The following is a 16,990-nucleotide window of genomic DNA, read 5'->3' on the forward strand; positions in this document are numbered from 1 at the left end:
AAAAGACAATTTTCTCTCGATGTATAATACGCGCTGAAAAAAATATTTGTGTGATATTACATGATTATGCTGGGGTTTTTTTCGACCCAGCATAAACATGCAATATTGCTACTCATATGGAGGATTATATGTAATTTCATATGAAATATATTCTTATATATTTTTAAGATAAAAAATATTCCACTGAATATGGAATTATGCGTAGGAAATGCTAATATAATGTTATAAATAAAATAGATAAAAAGTGCAAATATTACATGTAAAATTACAAGTGATTTTTGCACAAAAATAATAATGTTATCTATATGTTTTTACATATTAATATGTATTTTCACTTTTAAAAATATGGAAAAAATTACAACGAAGAGTAATTTTTCCAGTTTTGAGCAAGTAGATATAATTTCCATGCAAAAGTGCATAGATTTTTTCAGTGTCTAATGCGAGCACCCTTCGCGACGTCACTTACGAAAAATGTGAGTACCGTGCAATGGATACGACATTATCCCTCGGCAAAATGTCTCGCGCCGCTGTGCGTTTACGTTAGAAATACCGTGTTTTCCTTCACGGAGGTATTATACTTGCTATCGTCACACGACGCGGTCGCAAGGGGGTTCGAGGGTGGAGAGGGTGAGTTTATGCACCACCTTGTAGCGGCGTAAACAGCGAGCGGATCGATTTATATGCGGCTAAGTAAGTGCATTTTTATGCACCGTTTCACAGTCGAGACCGTCGTCGTCGTCGTCGTAGCCTTGCAGTCGGTTACTTCGTTCAGCGAACATACTGCTCAGTCTGGTACTTTGCCTCTGATGGAAATCGCCCCTGAAACTATTCGGACGTGATACTTAGAGAGAAAAAGGGAGAGAGACTTGGACCGAGGAGGCTTATATTCGGGTCTGCGCGTCATAAATATGATGGGGAGAAAAAACGCGCATGAATGCGAAGGACGTATATTCGTCCGAGAAAGAGCGGCAAAAAGTCTATGCGACAAAAAAATGTGACAAACGCATTGTAAAGTCACACACACACACACACACATATATGCCTATGACATATATATGCATAATGTACTTGTGTAAGACAATGACATCCGTCGTGTAATACCCACGATATAACAACCGCGATACATTTACCCGAAAAAATATCTCCCCGATTCGTTACTGTCGACGAGCCGTAAATTTCGCGAGCGGAATAAATTGCGAAAGAGAGAAGGAGAATGGAAACAGAGCCATGAGCGCTTTTAAAAGCGCATATACGCGGCCGTCCACGATGACATCCTCCTGCTGTTCAAGCGGAAACGCCAGCGGTGCTTATCGATAATCAACGAGAACGCACGACGAAAATCCGCTTTAACGCCACGATGAGCAGATTGTTAACTGCAAACGCGAAAACCGATTATTAAACAGCGGAGGGAAATTGTCGTTGGCCGCAGCTGCTTAATCGGATTAAAAGAAAAACGCGAGGCCAATGTGGCGGGCCTCATCGCGGTTTACGCGGATATATCCTAATCATTAAGTATCGAGATAGCGCTAAACTCGTTTTAAATAGGGAGACTATTACTCGGAGGATGCAATAAGTGCAATAAAGATATCGGCGAAAGATTTTTTCTTTTTCATTTAAATTTTTTAAAGAATTTTTAAGCGCTAAAATTTTCTACTCGTAAAAAAAAAAATCGATCTCGCAGCGGGATGACAATCCATAAAAGACGAGGTAATTTTTTCCGATACTTGTATTTTGTAGCACAATTTTACGAAGTCTCTATTCATACGCGAAATTCCGTGGGCGATGAATGAAAGAAGATTGTACTCCAAGGTAATTTCCTTGATATCGCCGGAATATTTTCCCTCGTTTTATTTTATTATATTTTACGAATCGGGGAAATTCCTTCCGGCCAAGAGAGGAAGACGCAAATTTCCGAGATGATATTGGAACGCTGTACCTATATACACACATAAAGGAGTAGTATATCGGAATCGGCATTCGATCAAGACGATCGGGGCGTCTCTTGACTGTTTGCATTAGCTTCTCCGTTAACGTCTCGCCGTTAACTTCGGCATGTCCTCTCGGGGATGTTAATTCGTGCTTACTTAGCGGTGATCCTTGTCGCCGCGAATATCCGTTTAATTTACTTTGTCGACCGCAAATCTCGCCTCTTATTAGCGAAACACGCGTGTCTCTCGCCCTCGAGATGAGTGCGTAATCTCTCGAGTTCCCTTCCGGAATGCGAATGCGAAAATTCCTAGACCCGCATCCGCAATTCGTCTCGCAAGTTTCAAGGTCGATCATCAACTTGCAGCACGAAAGAATTCGCGAAACTTGCATACTATTATATATAACACACAATTTCTCATCAACTGCAGCGTTTTCGAAAGTGTATCTTTCCAGCTGCTGGAGTGTCGCAACATTTTTTCCCCCGATTTATTTTCGTAGTTTCGGACGGAGAAAAGTTTCGACACACTTTTTACATTAAAAGTTGGCGGATCGTCCGATAGAGAGAACGGAGACACGTCGGGATATTATTTTGCGCCGAATTGCGCACGTAACGAATACATTCGCATCGATCTGTTCCAATGACGTGCGTGATTTAAATAATTAGATCACGATTGCGGTAGCGCGACGTAGGATACGTACGACGTATAGATACATGCCATACCCTGTATAAGCTCTCGGTTTCTGTGAAAATTTAGTTGGTTCACGTGGCGCGTGACACACCGGCAAAAGCCGCCAAGCCAATAGACTGGTGCGATGTAACATCGTTCGGTCACTGCTGGCCAAGCCGAAATTACGTTCTTGCTTTGCCGTGACGTGCCCTACGGTATCCGCATGCCGAATAATTAACGCGACTAGCAGAGAGAGAGAGAGAGAGAGAGGTAGAGAAGCGAAACCAAGCCGATACATTCGGGAATTGTCTGAAATATTCAGACTTGGTTTGCGGCATGCGCCAGTGCTATCGTTGCCCAAAATTACTTCTTGCTATAATCCCAAGACTCCCTTTCTCTTCCTCTGCCACGCTTGGTTATATTCAAGAGAATGTGTGACATTGAATTTATGGGAGAATTGAGGAAAATCGAGGGATCCGAGAAATTCGTGCAAGATATACTTTTATTACATCTGCAAAATTGGCAAAGCTTGTGCAAAAAAATACGTGTAAAGAGAATCGATAATGTTTCTTTCAAGCAAAATATTTTCTTTTCTCGTTTGCGAAGCATCATTTATTTATACCGCCGTGACGTTTGCGTTCACGTCCTGTTTGCTCTTCGTAGGAAACATTGGGAATAAAAAAAAAGAGAAAAGAGCAAAAAAAAAGAAAAAAGAAACGAGAGGTACAAGCGCCGCGGAAGGAGAGAAGAAGAGAGTGAAAAGTACAGGATAAAGTTCAGTTTTCTTCTCCGTTCTTTTGTGATGCCTCGAGTAGCCAGCTTTCTTCCCACGCGTTTCTCGCCACTCGACTTTAAAGCACAGAGAGACGACGAGTGGCTCGAATTATCTCATTTTCCGTAGGAGTCGTTAATTTACGTAATTTATACGGCGCAAGGATCATCAGCGATATTATAACGCGCGATTTTTATTCTCCTCGCTCGGTCTTTTCGCCGGAATTTCAGCGAGATGAAACATATCGCGAGATTCATCTTGGAACATCGATTATACGAGTTTTTTTTTTTTTTTTTTTGCAAAAGTAACAGAATGTTCCCGTTCGTTACAGACAGACAGAAGCATTCGCCGACTCTCTCTCTCTCTGTCTCTCTTATTCATCTTTTACGACCGCTCCCATAAACCGTTTCGTTCTACGTTAATACGATCTCGATTCAATTATCTTTATAGACCTGTATTCGCGCGCCGTCAGCTCGCTGCCTCATATTTCGTTGCTTTACGTGTGCGACGTGGTGTGTCCCAGTTTCAGGGTCCCACTCGTATTAACGCAAGATACATCACCGCGTGTGTTGAACAAAAAGCGTCGTCGGTCCTGTTCGCTCTTTGTTTCGCGATAAAATATTTTATGTAAACGCCGAAGCTCTCTTTCTCCCTCTTGGAAACGAACGTTTTGTCTCCGTGTTAAAAATTTTGTAAAACCGGTAGAGGAAGATTAAAGTTCATCGCGCGTTATTATACCGATACACCGATGTTTGAAAAGACCTATGCAAAATTTTTCAATAACGGTGAATAATAGCGAGAGAGAGAGAGAGAGAGATGGTGCAAGAATTTTTAAATAATAAAGAGAGAGGAGGATCCGTGATTTTTTTCTCCCTTGAATAGATTCCGCGCGATTTTTCAGCGAGTATCTGGCGTAAAGCTACATAGATGTGGATCGCTTTTTTTACTTGATTATCACAGCGGACCCGAGACTGCTGCACTGCATAGTTTGTGAGCGATTTTATTGGTTTGCATCTCTGCAACGAAACGGTATCGGAAAATGTTGCGAAAGCATCGGCGTAACGTATTGCACGCGGTGAATAATATAAAAATAGTTGATAGTCATAAGCTATGATGTTATGCCGGCACACGGACACAATGCACTTACAATGCAGTTACACACACGGACATATATATATCTAGACCTCCGATAGTTTCCGCTGGAATGGTGGAAAACTAAGTTTCCGAGTTGCAACGTGTTTATGAACCTTCATTTATCGTCGTGTATAACAGTTTACCGTTTTCTCTTCAACGTGTCATACTTTCTTTCTGTATGTTACACTTTGCGATACATTTTTTACGTGTCTTCAAACTTCTCTCGCCTCTTGTCCCGATCTCCTCGTATTATTGTTGGAGTTTCGAGTTTTGAAAATATTGTAAAAACACTCTATTCTTCCATTTTTATTAATAGCGACGTGTTAATGACTTTTGTCGATTGAAATGAAAGAAATGGAGGAGAGAAATCAAGAATTTTCGATTCTTCGATTTTATAGACGTGCAACGACGTACAATAATTGTACACGTATAATTTTGTAATGATACACAATGCGAGACAATATTATAGAAACGATTGAAATGAAAGAAATGGAGTAGAGAAATCAAGAATTTTCGATTCTTCGATTTTATAGACGTGCAACGACGTACAATAATTGTACACGTATAATTTTGTAATGATACACAATGCGAGACAATATTATAGAAACGAATAGCGAACCGCCACGGCGATACCGCGTCAAAGTACCGTGACGTCACTTCTGGTCGCTAATAGTTTTCGGTTTCGAGAACTTGAAGTTTCCCGCCTCGTCTCGGCATCCTCTACGACACGGGAGCGTAATTTCACTTTGAAACGTTCGCAAACAAGTTTACCGACTCTCAAGGGTCGCTAATGTCTATATATATATATATATATATTCGTGGCAAGATGCGCTTTAATCGCGCTATATTAATCGCGCACCGGATAATTTCGAGCTTCTTTTTTATTTTTGAGCGAATAGCGCGCTTTTATCTCGTAATTCGACGCTTCGGAAATATATAGCGTCGTGTTACGTAATTTTGCGACGCATTAATTACTTCTTCCCTAGTTTCTCCTTTATACAAAAGGGCTCTCTCTTCCTTCATCATTCATGTAATTTCGATACTATTTTTGGTTTCAGTATGCGGCGATATTCACGGACAGTTCTACGACCTGATGAAATTATTCGAGGTGGGCGGGCCACCCTCCTCGACCAAATATCTCTTCCTGGGCGATTACGTTGACAGGGGTTATTTCAGTATCGAGGTGAGTAAAAGGCATGCAGTGTCAAAAATTACTCGCGACGCTGTTAATTATTAATTTCAATCGCACGAAAAATGTTACATTTTACGTATTAAGAGTTAATCGCGTCGATATCGTAACCGATATCGATATGTATAGCTGGATATACAATGCAAATAGCGATAAAAAATTTACCTTACTGCGATTTCTCGGTGAAAAAAAAAGCTTTACCTCGGGATTTATACGCTTAATTATCGGTAATTATACCACTTAATTATCGGACTCTACAATTAGCGCGCGTCTCGATTAATTACTTATTAAATCGTCGAGAGTCGCGTCTGTTTATTCAGCTCGAGTAGTGAACGCAAAAAGCGTTAATTCTGTTAGAAGCTCGCTTTGATATCACATAAATGTCGCAAACGTCGTGACATTTACGGATTGAGCTGATTAAAACTGAAATTTAATAGTCTACAAGCTTCTTGGAAAATCTCTGACTTTTAAAGGGGCGAACATTTGTCTAATTTTTTATATACATTCTTGATATTTTACATGTATGTGTATTCGTAGTAATATATTTTTTTTTTTTTTTTTTTTTTTTTTTGAAAAGTCAACGAACAATATCGTATTTGGGCTGCAATTTTGCTCCTTGCTTTCGTTCGCTCTATTTCGCGAATCTCGTTTTATAAAATTTGTTTCTTTGTGGGGAGCCAACTTTCTTCTTTTTTCTTTGTTTCGTCAAACGTAGGTATAGCGATTGGATATCCCACTATTGTGACCAGTTGTAATTACGTCTTTAGATTTTTCCCGGGCAAAGAATCCCTATTTTCGCAACAGTCAAGGAAGAAAGGGACTCTGTACACACTGTAAAGTGCATTCGCTGCGCACGTTCCTGAATGCAATTTCGGTGCATGCACGAATAATCAACTTCGATCCGAACGCGAACGGTCTATTTAGCGAGATAAAATTTCGTCACGGACGTAGCGTATAGTATATATATATATATATATATATACGTTTCGCGTCGACGTATAACGCAATATTCGCTCCGTTGCGCCATTGGAACGGGAGAATGCACCAAGGGATGGAACCGTTCCGAGTAGCATCTCGAGTGATGCTCCTTTCGCGACGCTCCTTTCGCAATCTCGTGAAATTTTTTACGCCGGTAAAGGTAATGAACAATTTCCTTTTGCAACAAATTCCGTAATCGGAAGAGACCGGAGGAGCGAAGGAAGAAACGACTAAGTTTTTTCTTGTTTTTACTATGAACGATTGTCGTAAACCGCGTGCGCGATATACACGAAATTTCGCAGACAACACGTACCAGATCTATATATATATATATATATATATATGATGTATGTATGTATGTCTTGAAGAATATGCAATCTTGGAGTTATATTTTTTTAGAGAAATCGATACACCGCAATTTCGATGCTGACGATAAAGTTCTTAAATATTTTAAAGACTTTATCTTTTTTGGAATTTATCTGTGTCGGATTAAAGAGATATATATCTTTTCCGCGGATTCTTTAATTAATTTTGGGAACGAGAAGAACGGTCGAAAATTAATTTTCAGCTATTTCTTTTCCTTCTCGATTCGGACAATTTGGAGTGAATGAGCATTCGTGAAAATACTATTTTCAACTTGTGTAACGAAAGCCATCGGATTTTATACAGCAATATCTCCGTCGAGTGTAAAAATTTACTCGGGAAGGAATGGGGGACAATCCAATATTGTACGTGGTATTACACGTGGCGAGCTGCGCGTATCAAGGTTTAAATATATTTTTCGCCAAGTACATCTTACAAGACAGGACTGCTTTTAAGAAATATTCCACGGTCGTTGTTATTCACATCGAGATATACGTCTTTGCGAATTCTGAATAATGCACGACGAATTCATGTTGTCGTCTCTTACGAAACACGCAGTTAGATTTACGACGTACACGAATGTCGACAGTTTAAAGCCGTACGTGAATGTCGTGAATGGCCGTTTCTAATCAAGGGTCGGATGACAGATGGCTCCAATTGGCCGTTTTTTAGAATTCCCTTTAAAAATCGACCGGGGATATAAATCTCTTACGTGAAAAATATCCTCTTCATTAAGTTTATCCCTCCGTGTCGTCGAGGCGAGATCATTTCGTGAACAGTTTCCATTTTCTCCATTCGGGAAAATAAATTTCGAAAATTTGCGGAATTTTTCGAAAGACGAGGAAGAGAAAATTTTCCCTCCTCCTTTCCAGGGTATAATTTCGCCGGAGTGTGCGAACGGATGCGGGTTATTCGATCGTATTTACGAGTCTCCGTGCGCACTCTGCGAAGCCGATCTATTCACGGGGAGACACGAGATGGAACGCGAGTTCTCTTCTTATTTTATACGGCACAATGCTCGAGAGCGGCGGATCCCTCTTACGAAGAAAATGGACCACCTTCTCTCTCTCTCATCTCTTCGTCTCTCCCAGATTGTAAATGGCATTATAAATCGGTCGGTGTCGCGTGTGCAACCTCGTATGAAAGGGGTTTTCTGTCGACGCGGAAAGATGCTCCTCAATCCTTCAAGGATGCTCCGTTCGGCGGCTGATGCCGAGAAAGGAGTTCGTCTCACGTTTTAAGAGGATAGATGCTGCGTGATGCAAATATCTATATGCGTGTGTCTTACACGTGTATGTGTGTGTGTGTGTACACGTGGTAGCAGCATCGAATCTTCGTGAGATCGATACTTTCTATATGTGCGATATGCTTCGATGGCTCCTCCGCAGATCCGAGGCCTTTTCTCTGACGGCGACACGTTCGATGGAAACTTTCGCTCCCGATCAGCCGAGAGTCTGTGCGAGAGAGAGGATAGGGAATGTAAAGGGAGGATCCGAGGGCTTAAAGAGAAGACGCCGAGCGCGCGCTGACGAGAACAAGTTCCGTCCGCCATGATCGTTCGTTTGAGAACCTTATTCCGCGTGTGTTCTCTCGAAAATCACATCCTCGCAGGAGAGGAAATTTCCTTCAAATTCTCTCGAGTAATTTCTCGCACTTGTATGAAGGTATTTTCATAGTTTAGAATATGCGAAGAGTAGACAAGCTCCAAGATTACGAAGCCGATCAATCAGATTCGTGAACGTGTGTCTTTTTATCATTACATTTTTTCATTGCGTTTTGTTATATAATTCTCGTTTTATTGCGTGTAAATAATATGCGCATAGTAATTTTTTTATTTAACGAAATATCTCTTTGCGTCAAGAATGTCGAGTAATACTTTGAAAGAGTGAGAGAGAGAGAGAGCAGAGAGAAAATATTAAAAATTATTATTAAAACATTCTTGGAGAAATATACTTTCAAGAAATTATGAAATGTTGAAAAATGTTTACAAAGAAGAAATAATGACGGATGCTACTGTTTCCTGATAATAATACAAACGTTTATGAGGGAAAAAAATTTTTAACCGACATCTCTTTTGGTTGATATTTCAATTAAAAGAGGCCCTAGAGTGCTTTTAATAATGAAAACAATCCTGAAATATATAGACACGCGTAGAAACATTTTATTTCGATAAAAATAATATCAATTTACGAGAATAATGAATATTCAGATTTTTTAAAAATTTTAAAATGTGACACACACGAATCCAATTGACAGATCATACGTCAATTTTTTTTTTCTCATATACGTCTTTCGCGCAAAGGATCGTCGAAAGAGGAAACGATATTCGCTCTCTCGTGCAACGGGAGCGAGCCACAACGGAATCTGAAGGACGACACAACGCGATGGCCGAGTGCATTATTTCGTTACAATGGCAATGAAGGCCCTCGCGTGTAATTATAGCGGCGGAGCAAGGCGAGAGAAAGAGACCGCTCCGTTGACTTCGCAAAGGGACAATGGTGGTAGGGAAGGGCTGCGAGAGGGATTGACGGTAGACAGTCGATCGGGTCAGCGGGGAGAAAATAATTGACCTCGAAAGTCTAAGAAAAAAATTGCCGCCGTGGCTCCTATATGGCCTTAGGATATAGGTACGAAGATTTATCCCGCAGTGCGGCGTCGTGCAAAATCGAAAAAACCGTATATGTATCGATATCCAATCGTGACGTGTTAGCATCATCACGGCCTGATCTTCCGAAGCGAAAGGAAGAGAGAGAGAGAGAGAACAGAGGGAGCGAGATAAATATGCTATATATCTCTGAACGTGTGACATTTCTTTACCTCTATCTCCCAGCCGCGATGCGATATCGCTAGTTCCATGGTATTGATTTGATGCACAAAAGGTTAAACGTTCTGGTCCAGCGATTTTAATCGGAATCACATCTGTCTTATTTTACGTAAGATTACAATATTGAAATTATTTGCAGCTTCTTATCGAAAATAATATCTACGGCAATCGCGAAAGAATGAAAAAGTTATTTTCTTTTTTTTGTTGGGTGGGAATTTTTTAAAGAAATAATTTCTAGAAAAAAATAATTTTAAATATATATATATATATATATTATTTAAATATTATTACGCGCATTTCTTTAAATCTTTTAATTTTTCTTTCTGTGTACTTAAATGTCAAAACGCCAGCAAGTTTTCCGCTATCAGTAGTCAAAAGTTACAAAATTCCAGTACTTTTTCAAAACTAAACTTTGAAGCTGTTAACAGATAATAAAAGTTTATTTTACAGATAATTTGTGCAGGCTTTACTTTAGCAAAACTTAAATTCAACATACAGTTGCCGAAAGATATCTTACACGTAAAGTTGAAAAAATTGCGAAAAAAAGTGGCACAATTAGTGGCAAAAGTGGCAATCTAAATTTCGATAAAGAGAAAAATAGAGTCAAAATTGGTAAACAAATTTGACTCTATAATATAATAAGGGAAAATGGAGACTGATGAGAAGCGTATTTGTGCCAGGAACGTTTTAGGAATAGATTACTCATCGGAATCGAATTTTCCATGATGGAGAAAATTATCAACGAACACGCGACATCTGTAAAAGCTTTAATTTAATTCGCATTGTTCGTCCATAATGAAGTCTATTTAAAACCTGCCGCGTCACCGCGCGATTATTAAATAGATTCGACCAAACGAGCGCCATGGACAAATGTTGGCCACGTATAAAAGATCCGACGAGATGGCGGATCCTGTCCATCTCTCATTTTCCCCTCGAAACCGTACATCTAATGGAGTCGTCATTACAGCCGCCGCATTCGCGAATGGCGAGGTTAATTAGCGCGCAAAATTCGTGCGAAATCCCCCGGTCCGTTCGTTAGCAACAGCCCTTGCCAATTTAATGCGGGTCAGTAGTCCGTGTGTTACAACGAATAATATTAATTAGTGATGCATCCGCGCGTAACGCGCCTCTAACTGCATCGATAACAGCCGATTCCCGACCGATTGTTATAGTGAAAGAGCGTTAAAGTCCCGCAATCCGAAACATTTATACATATAAACTTGCTTGCTCATTGATCAACATGCGAGCAGGATTATACATTTTTTCCCCTACAATTTTTTAAGCTATTTTTATCATTCATATTTTTTCACATTATTTTTATATATAACATTCATTTCACTCAATTTATTCTTTTTTTTATTATTTCATGTTTTATTTTTTTATTATATTATTTTATTCTTATATTTAATGCTTTTGCATTTATTTTTATATTTTATTTATTATTTTATTATTTTCTCTGAAATTTTGCAATAAGTACAGTTATCGTCGAGTTTGCCAAATAATTCCGCCCTAGGTAACGCATATATAACTGGATGCAATGCGCAATTATATTTTCATCGCATATACACGAAACGCAAGCCAAATGCAACTTTGTGAGTGGCTTTCGCCACTCAATTCATTTTTACGAGACGATGAAACCGACGACGACGAGATCTTCGTCTTGCCAAATCGCTCACCTTTAACACACGCGCGCGCGCGCGCGCGGTTTGCTGCGCGCAAATTATTATTATTATTATTAATGGTTATTATTAATGTACCGATGTTATTGAGCGAGAGGCTGCGTTTCCAGTCCAGTCTCTATCTCCGACCGATGTCCTGATTAATAGCGCGTTAAATTACAGAGGGAGGATATCTCGCGAGAAGTCCGAATGCGGATGTAATCTGCCGATGCATCTGCGTTGCTCGAATTCGCGTTGAATGCAAGTTTCTGCAATTAAATCCGGGGAATGCCGATCAAACCCGGGGACGGATCTTCGCTCGATGGAGTAGGATTGTTTCGATTTAATTAGAGGAGACATCTCGATATTGTGTCGATGCGGGACACAATCGCAAAGCTCTAGTTTGAATATGAATGTTTTTGTCCTTCTCTTCTCAACACGGTTTATTCTCCCTTCCGTTTTCTCACCTTGTCAAGTATTTATCGCGTTTAAGCCGACGATTGCGCTTGTACGATAAACTCTCGGACTGCTAATTGCTTGTTGAAAGTTCTTTAATATAGATACATAATCTGCGTATTAATGAGTTTTAACTTTCAATTTTCCGGTGATTATGTATAGAAGCGAAGCTCCGACATAAATTGACGAATCAAAGTGCACTTCATGCTAATTAAAAGATACTGCAGGATTAAAAATACGTTTAACATATGTACCCACTCGCGTAATCTCGTGTTTCGATCATATAATAGTCGCGAATCCTTTGATAAGCCGCAGGAGCCGACTTTTGTTATTACACGCGCGCTTTCGACGTTTTATGATAACCGGATCCTTCCGCTGCCGCCGCCGAACAGATAAGTCTTCATTTGTCGGCTGTTTCTTCTTTAGGACGAGCAGCGACCTGAGATCCGACAGTCAGTCCTCTGCCATCGTTATAGGAGTGCGGACCGTTCGTGTCGTGTCGTACTGCGGATTTTTATATTGAATATTCATTATACTAAATATAATTATTATATTAAGTATTAATTATATATATTAAATAAAATCCTAATAATATTTTCTATATCACATTGACTGTAAATATCGCTTTATATCTGAAGGTAACAAAAAAGGTTACGATTGCGCCATTTGTGATTGACGCCCACATTTCCATATTTCTGTTCCAGTGCGTATTGTACCTGTGGGCGCTGAAACTGTGCCATCCCACCACACTCTTCCTCCTCAGAGGTAACCACGAGTGCCGTCATCTCACGGAATACTTCACGTTTAAACAGGAATGTAAGTAATTAACCCTCTCGCAAGTTACATACGAATTTTCCTTCTCGGATGCATAATTGAAAAATAATATGTATATTAAGCTCAAATAACGCTTATGAAATGATGATTTTGCTTCTTATCGCTTCGATGTCAAGGTCGAAGCATTAATTTTCCGCGAACTTAAATTTTTTATTTAATCGCTCTACGTATTTTAAGTCGGCTGTTCCGCCGCGCTTTGTTTCACATCGTAATAAGAAATTATTTCCTGTTTAATAATTCGCAACTCGGATTAAGTCCTCCGGCTCGTTAGTTACGGCGATGTTGCCTGGTAAGGTGGATTAGCGAGTTCCCCTTCCCATTACCTCGCGGCAAAATTTATGCGTCTCATCTACATCGCGAGCTCGCGCGGCCAACATATGCGCATGCCATAATTACAGAGTTCACGTAACAAAGTGCAGCTTTTACAAAAGTACACCAAAAAGCTGAGTAAAAATTATGAAATCTGTCGCGTTGTAAAGTTCAAAGATAAACATACATAAAGGTATGAATTGTGCACGAAGAGATTATTTGTTGATGTAAATCTTTTATTGAAAAATATTATTTATTAATATAGTCGAATGGACAATTTCGAAATATTCAAATCTGCAAAGTATTACAATGTGTATATATATACATATATGTTGTGTAAATTTTTAAAAAATATATAAATGCATTCTAGGAAGTATTGTTTTAAACATAATGTTGTATTAAAAATACACGTAGATATTCCAAGAAATCAATTTTATTAATCTTCGCGACGTTTCGACCATGTAATTGTATATGACAAAAGACAGAAATTTCGGCAATAACTTGTGAACCTTTGTTATGATTTGATTGTATTTGTTGTTCACTTGAGAAGGACCAAAATCGCATGGTCGAAACGTCGTGAAGATTAATAAAATTGATTTCTCGCTAATTTGGTCGATTATTTAATTTTCCTATAACGTTGTATATCGATGATTAGTGAAATGTTGATCAAATTAATTTATATTGCGTTATACTTTAGACTTTTTTATTTTGCTACATCTTCTTTCGTCAAGACCGTATATATTATTGCGTGACGATTTTAATTCTGAAAATAAACTGCTCTATAATTATACGAAGCGACATATGATTACGTAAACAATCTTGCATTTATGTTATCTTTATTTTCACTTTGCACAAGGATTGTTACGTTTAATAAATGAACGAACAAGAAAAACGTCGTATAATCGCGTCGTGTATATCTTTTATAAAACTCGTAAAAAAGATACGTCACATGTTTCTGTTATATAATGAAGCTCGATTGATCGTAGCGATAATTCCACCCGTAATATCGACCTGATAAAACGCCTCTGCGTTCTCGCATAATTAGCCCTTTAGCTGATGTGTGCCCTATTAAGGTGTCTGATTGCATCAACGTCATTAAGCGACACTTAAATATGTATTATCTTTATTTAGGAAAAAAAAATTAAGATAAATACATATTTAACTCTCGCTTAAAGCCAGAATAATGTTGACGCAATCGGGCCTAAATCGCATTCGACGAGAACTAAAGAATCCAGCTCCGTCCGCAGCCGTACTTTAAGATTATGCGTTAAATCCACACGTTACACGTTATGAGCGCGAAGGTTCTCCAAATTTGCAGGCTATTTAATACCATGTACAGCTGTTGCCGCGACCTGGGTGTCCTCTTCGCTCGTACATGGAATATGCATATCGCGCATTAAGCAAATGATACGCGGAAAGGTCGAACGGGCATTTAAGTCGAGAAGTCTCTATTTTAACACACGCCAAAGTGTCTGGATCATCCCCTTCGCGGGTATCTCCGGCGAATTTTAACCCGTCGATCCTCTCGCAGACACCGGATGCCGGCGCCTGCATCGTCTCCGCGAGAGAGAAAGAGAGAGAGATCGCGTCGTTGCATTACACTCTCGCGGCTCGTAATGCATCGCCGTCAGTCGAGTCGTAAACGAGACGCGGCGAGGGAAGAAGGGATGGTGAGAGAGAGAGAGAGGCACCTCGCAAATACTCGCGGGCTGACCTAGTATCGGACAATTTTCCGCGATCGATACACTTTTCCGCGAGACGCCGGTTTCTGCTGCGCGAAACTCTCGAGCTGTTGCGCGTCGCATTCCAGCTCGTCCCGATGATGGGATTTATCAAGAGGACGGAATTCTTTTGGTTCTTCGCTTGTCTCCGATTTTATCTCGATTCATCATAAAAAACGAGATTTGTTTTTTTTTTTTTTAAATCATTTTTAGAACAGAAAATATATATTCTTTTAATCTGCATTACAAGTATAAATTCTTCCGGTGCATTAATATATAGATTTATCAAGAGGACGGAATTCTTTTGGTTATTCGCTTGTCTCCGATTTTATATCTCGATTCATCATAAAAAACGAGATTTGTTTTTTTTTTGTTTTTTTTTTTAAATCATTTTTAGAACAGAAAATATATATTCTTTTAATCTGCATTACAAGTATAAATTCTTCCGGTGCATTAATATATAGATTTATCAAGAGGACGGAATTCTTTTGGTTATTCGCTTGTCTCCGATTTTATATCTCGATTCATCATAAAAAACAACGAGATTTGTTTTTTTTTAATCATTTTTAGAACAGAAAATATATATTCTTTTAATCTGCATTACAAGTATAAATTCTTCCGGTGCATTAATATATAGATTTATCAAGAGGACGGAATTCTTTTGGTTATTCGCTTTTCTCCGATTTTATATCTCGATTCATCATAAAAAACGAGATTTGTTTTTTCTTAATCATTTTTAGAACAGAAAATATATATTTTTTTAATCTGCATTACAAGTATAAATTCTTCCGGTGCATTAATATATAGATTAATTACAATTACAAATGTCGGATATAAATCTTGCTTAACGCTCTTAAACAGATTCTAAATATATTTTACGCGTTATCAAGCGCTTTATACGCCGTCTCATTGTACTTGGCTCGTATTCCTTCGCCTTTGTATTCTACGCTCATAGCTCTCTTATTAAAAGCGAAGACTGACTGGCGCGAGAGAGCAACAACGCAACGGGAGGAAAACGAGCGTCGCATTTTTACGCAATTCGTGAGGTCGGGATTCTCCAGAGGGAGGAGTCGTCCGCGCCGTTTGGAGAACAGAAAAAAAAGTTCTAATTTCCTCTTAAATCCAGCACGAATGCGCCATTTCTGGCATTCCGCATTATTAAGGGAAACGCGAGAGCTTGCGCGTTAGGTCGTCCCGAAAACTCGCTCGCGCACGCATTGTGTGACCCCGATTGCACGCGCATTTAATAACCACAATAACCGCGAAAATCCCTCAGCACACGGAAACACACATACGCACACGAATGCGCGCGCGCGCATACACTATGCTTTAATCATCGTTTTAACGCGGAGATTTCGCCGTGCATTTATTATTGGCGACCGCGTTCAGGAGCAGCCGACGCGGGGGCGTGTGTATATTCTTTTTTCCTTTTTTTTTCCACAACCGCCTATTTACGCGACCTAGTTACCTGCCGCTATTACGTCGGCATTCACGTGCCAGCCGATCGAGAAAATTGCGATTATCTCCAGCGGCTCGAGCTTTTCCTCGCGATACGAAGTCGCGATAGCACGCTCGCACCCCAGAAGCAACGACGGGGGTGAGATTCTTTTCGTTCCCATTTTTTTCTCCTCTTCCTTTAACGAAGGCATATTTAGTTACGACAGCTAGTCCTCTCGAAACTGTTACGCGCGAATTTTTCTTTGCATTAAAAAAATTACGAGTGGATTGTAATGTCGATAAAAAGAGGGAAAAAAACGCGATTCGCAACAACCTAAATGCATCCTATCGCGTTCATTTAACGCGAGCATAATATCGCGGAAATGTCGAGTGGTTTTCATGATAATATATATCGTTCGCTAGAGTATATCCCGTCCGACCGCATTTTTTCCCGCGTTTTTGCGACACCGCACGAACATTTTTCCGCCAATTCGGGCAACAATGACGCGAGAAAAATGTAACGCGCTTAACCGTGACATATAGAGAAGTCCGATACCGCTTCTATCAAGATAAATGTGCGGTTGCTCCTTGCGGCCATATATCTCGTACACCACAAATATATCATTTTTACCATCGTATCTCGTATAATGTACGGTGATTTGACTTCGATCCCGTGTATGAAAATTTCACATCGAATAGACAAAGTTGCGATCTTTAA

At 39.6% G+C, this 16,990-nt stretch overlaps 1 protein-coding gene across 9 annotated transcripts in view; it reads left to right on the forward strand.

The window, feature by feature from the left end:
• Window positions 1-16,990, forward strand: part of LOC114943697 (serine/threonine-protein phosphatase 2B catalytic subunit 2) — a 128,044-nt gene that overhangs the window by 66,678 nt on the left and 44,376 nt on the right. For all 9 annotated transcript variants that reach the window (XM_085487814.1, XM_085487815.1, XM_085487811.1 and 6 more), the window contains exons 3-4: window positions 5,562-5,686; window positions 12,676-12,787. In XM_085487814.1, coding sequence (XP_085343940.1) covers window positions 5,562-5,686; window positions 12,676-12,787 — 237 coding nt within the window. The remainder of the gene's footprint in view (window positions 1-5,561; window positions 5,687-12,675; window positions 12,788-16,990) is intronic.

This window comes from Nylanderia fulva, unplaced genomic scaffold (genome assembly GCF_048542155.1).
Source record: "Nylanderia fulva isolate GAGA-0341 unplaced genomic scaffold, ASM4854215v1 Scaffold11, whole genome shotgun sequence".
Lineage (NCBI taxonomy): Eukaryota > Metazoa > Arthropoda > Insecta > Hymenoptera > Formicidae > Nylanderia > Nylanderia fulva.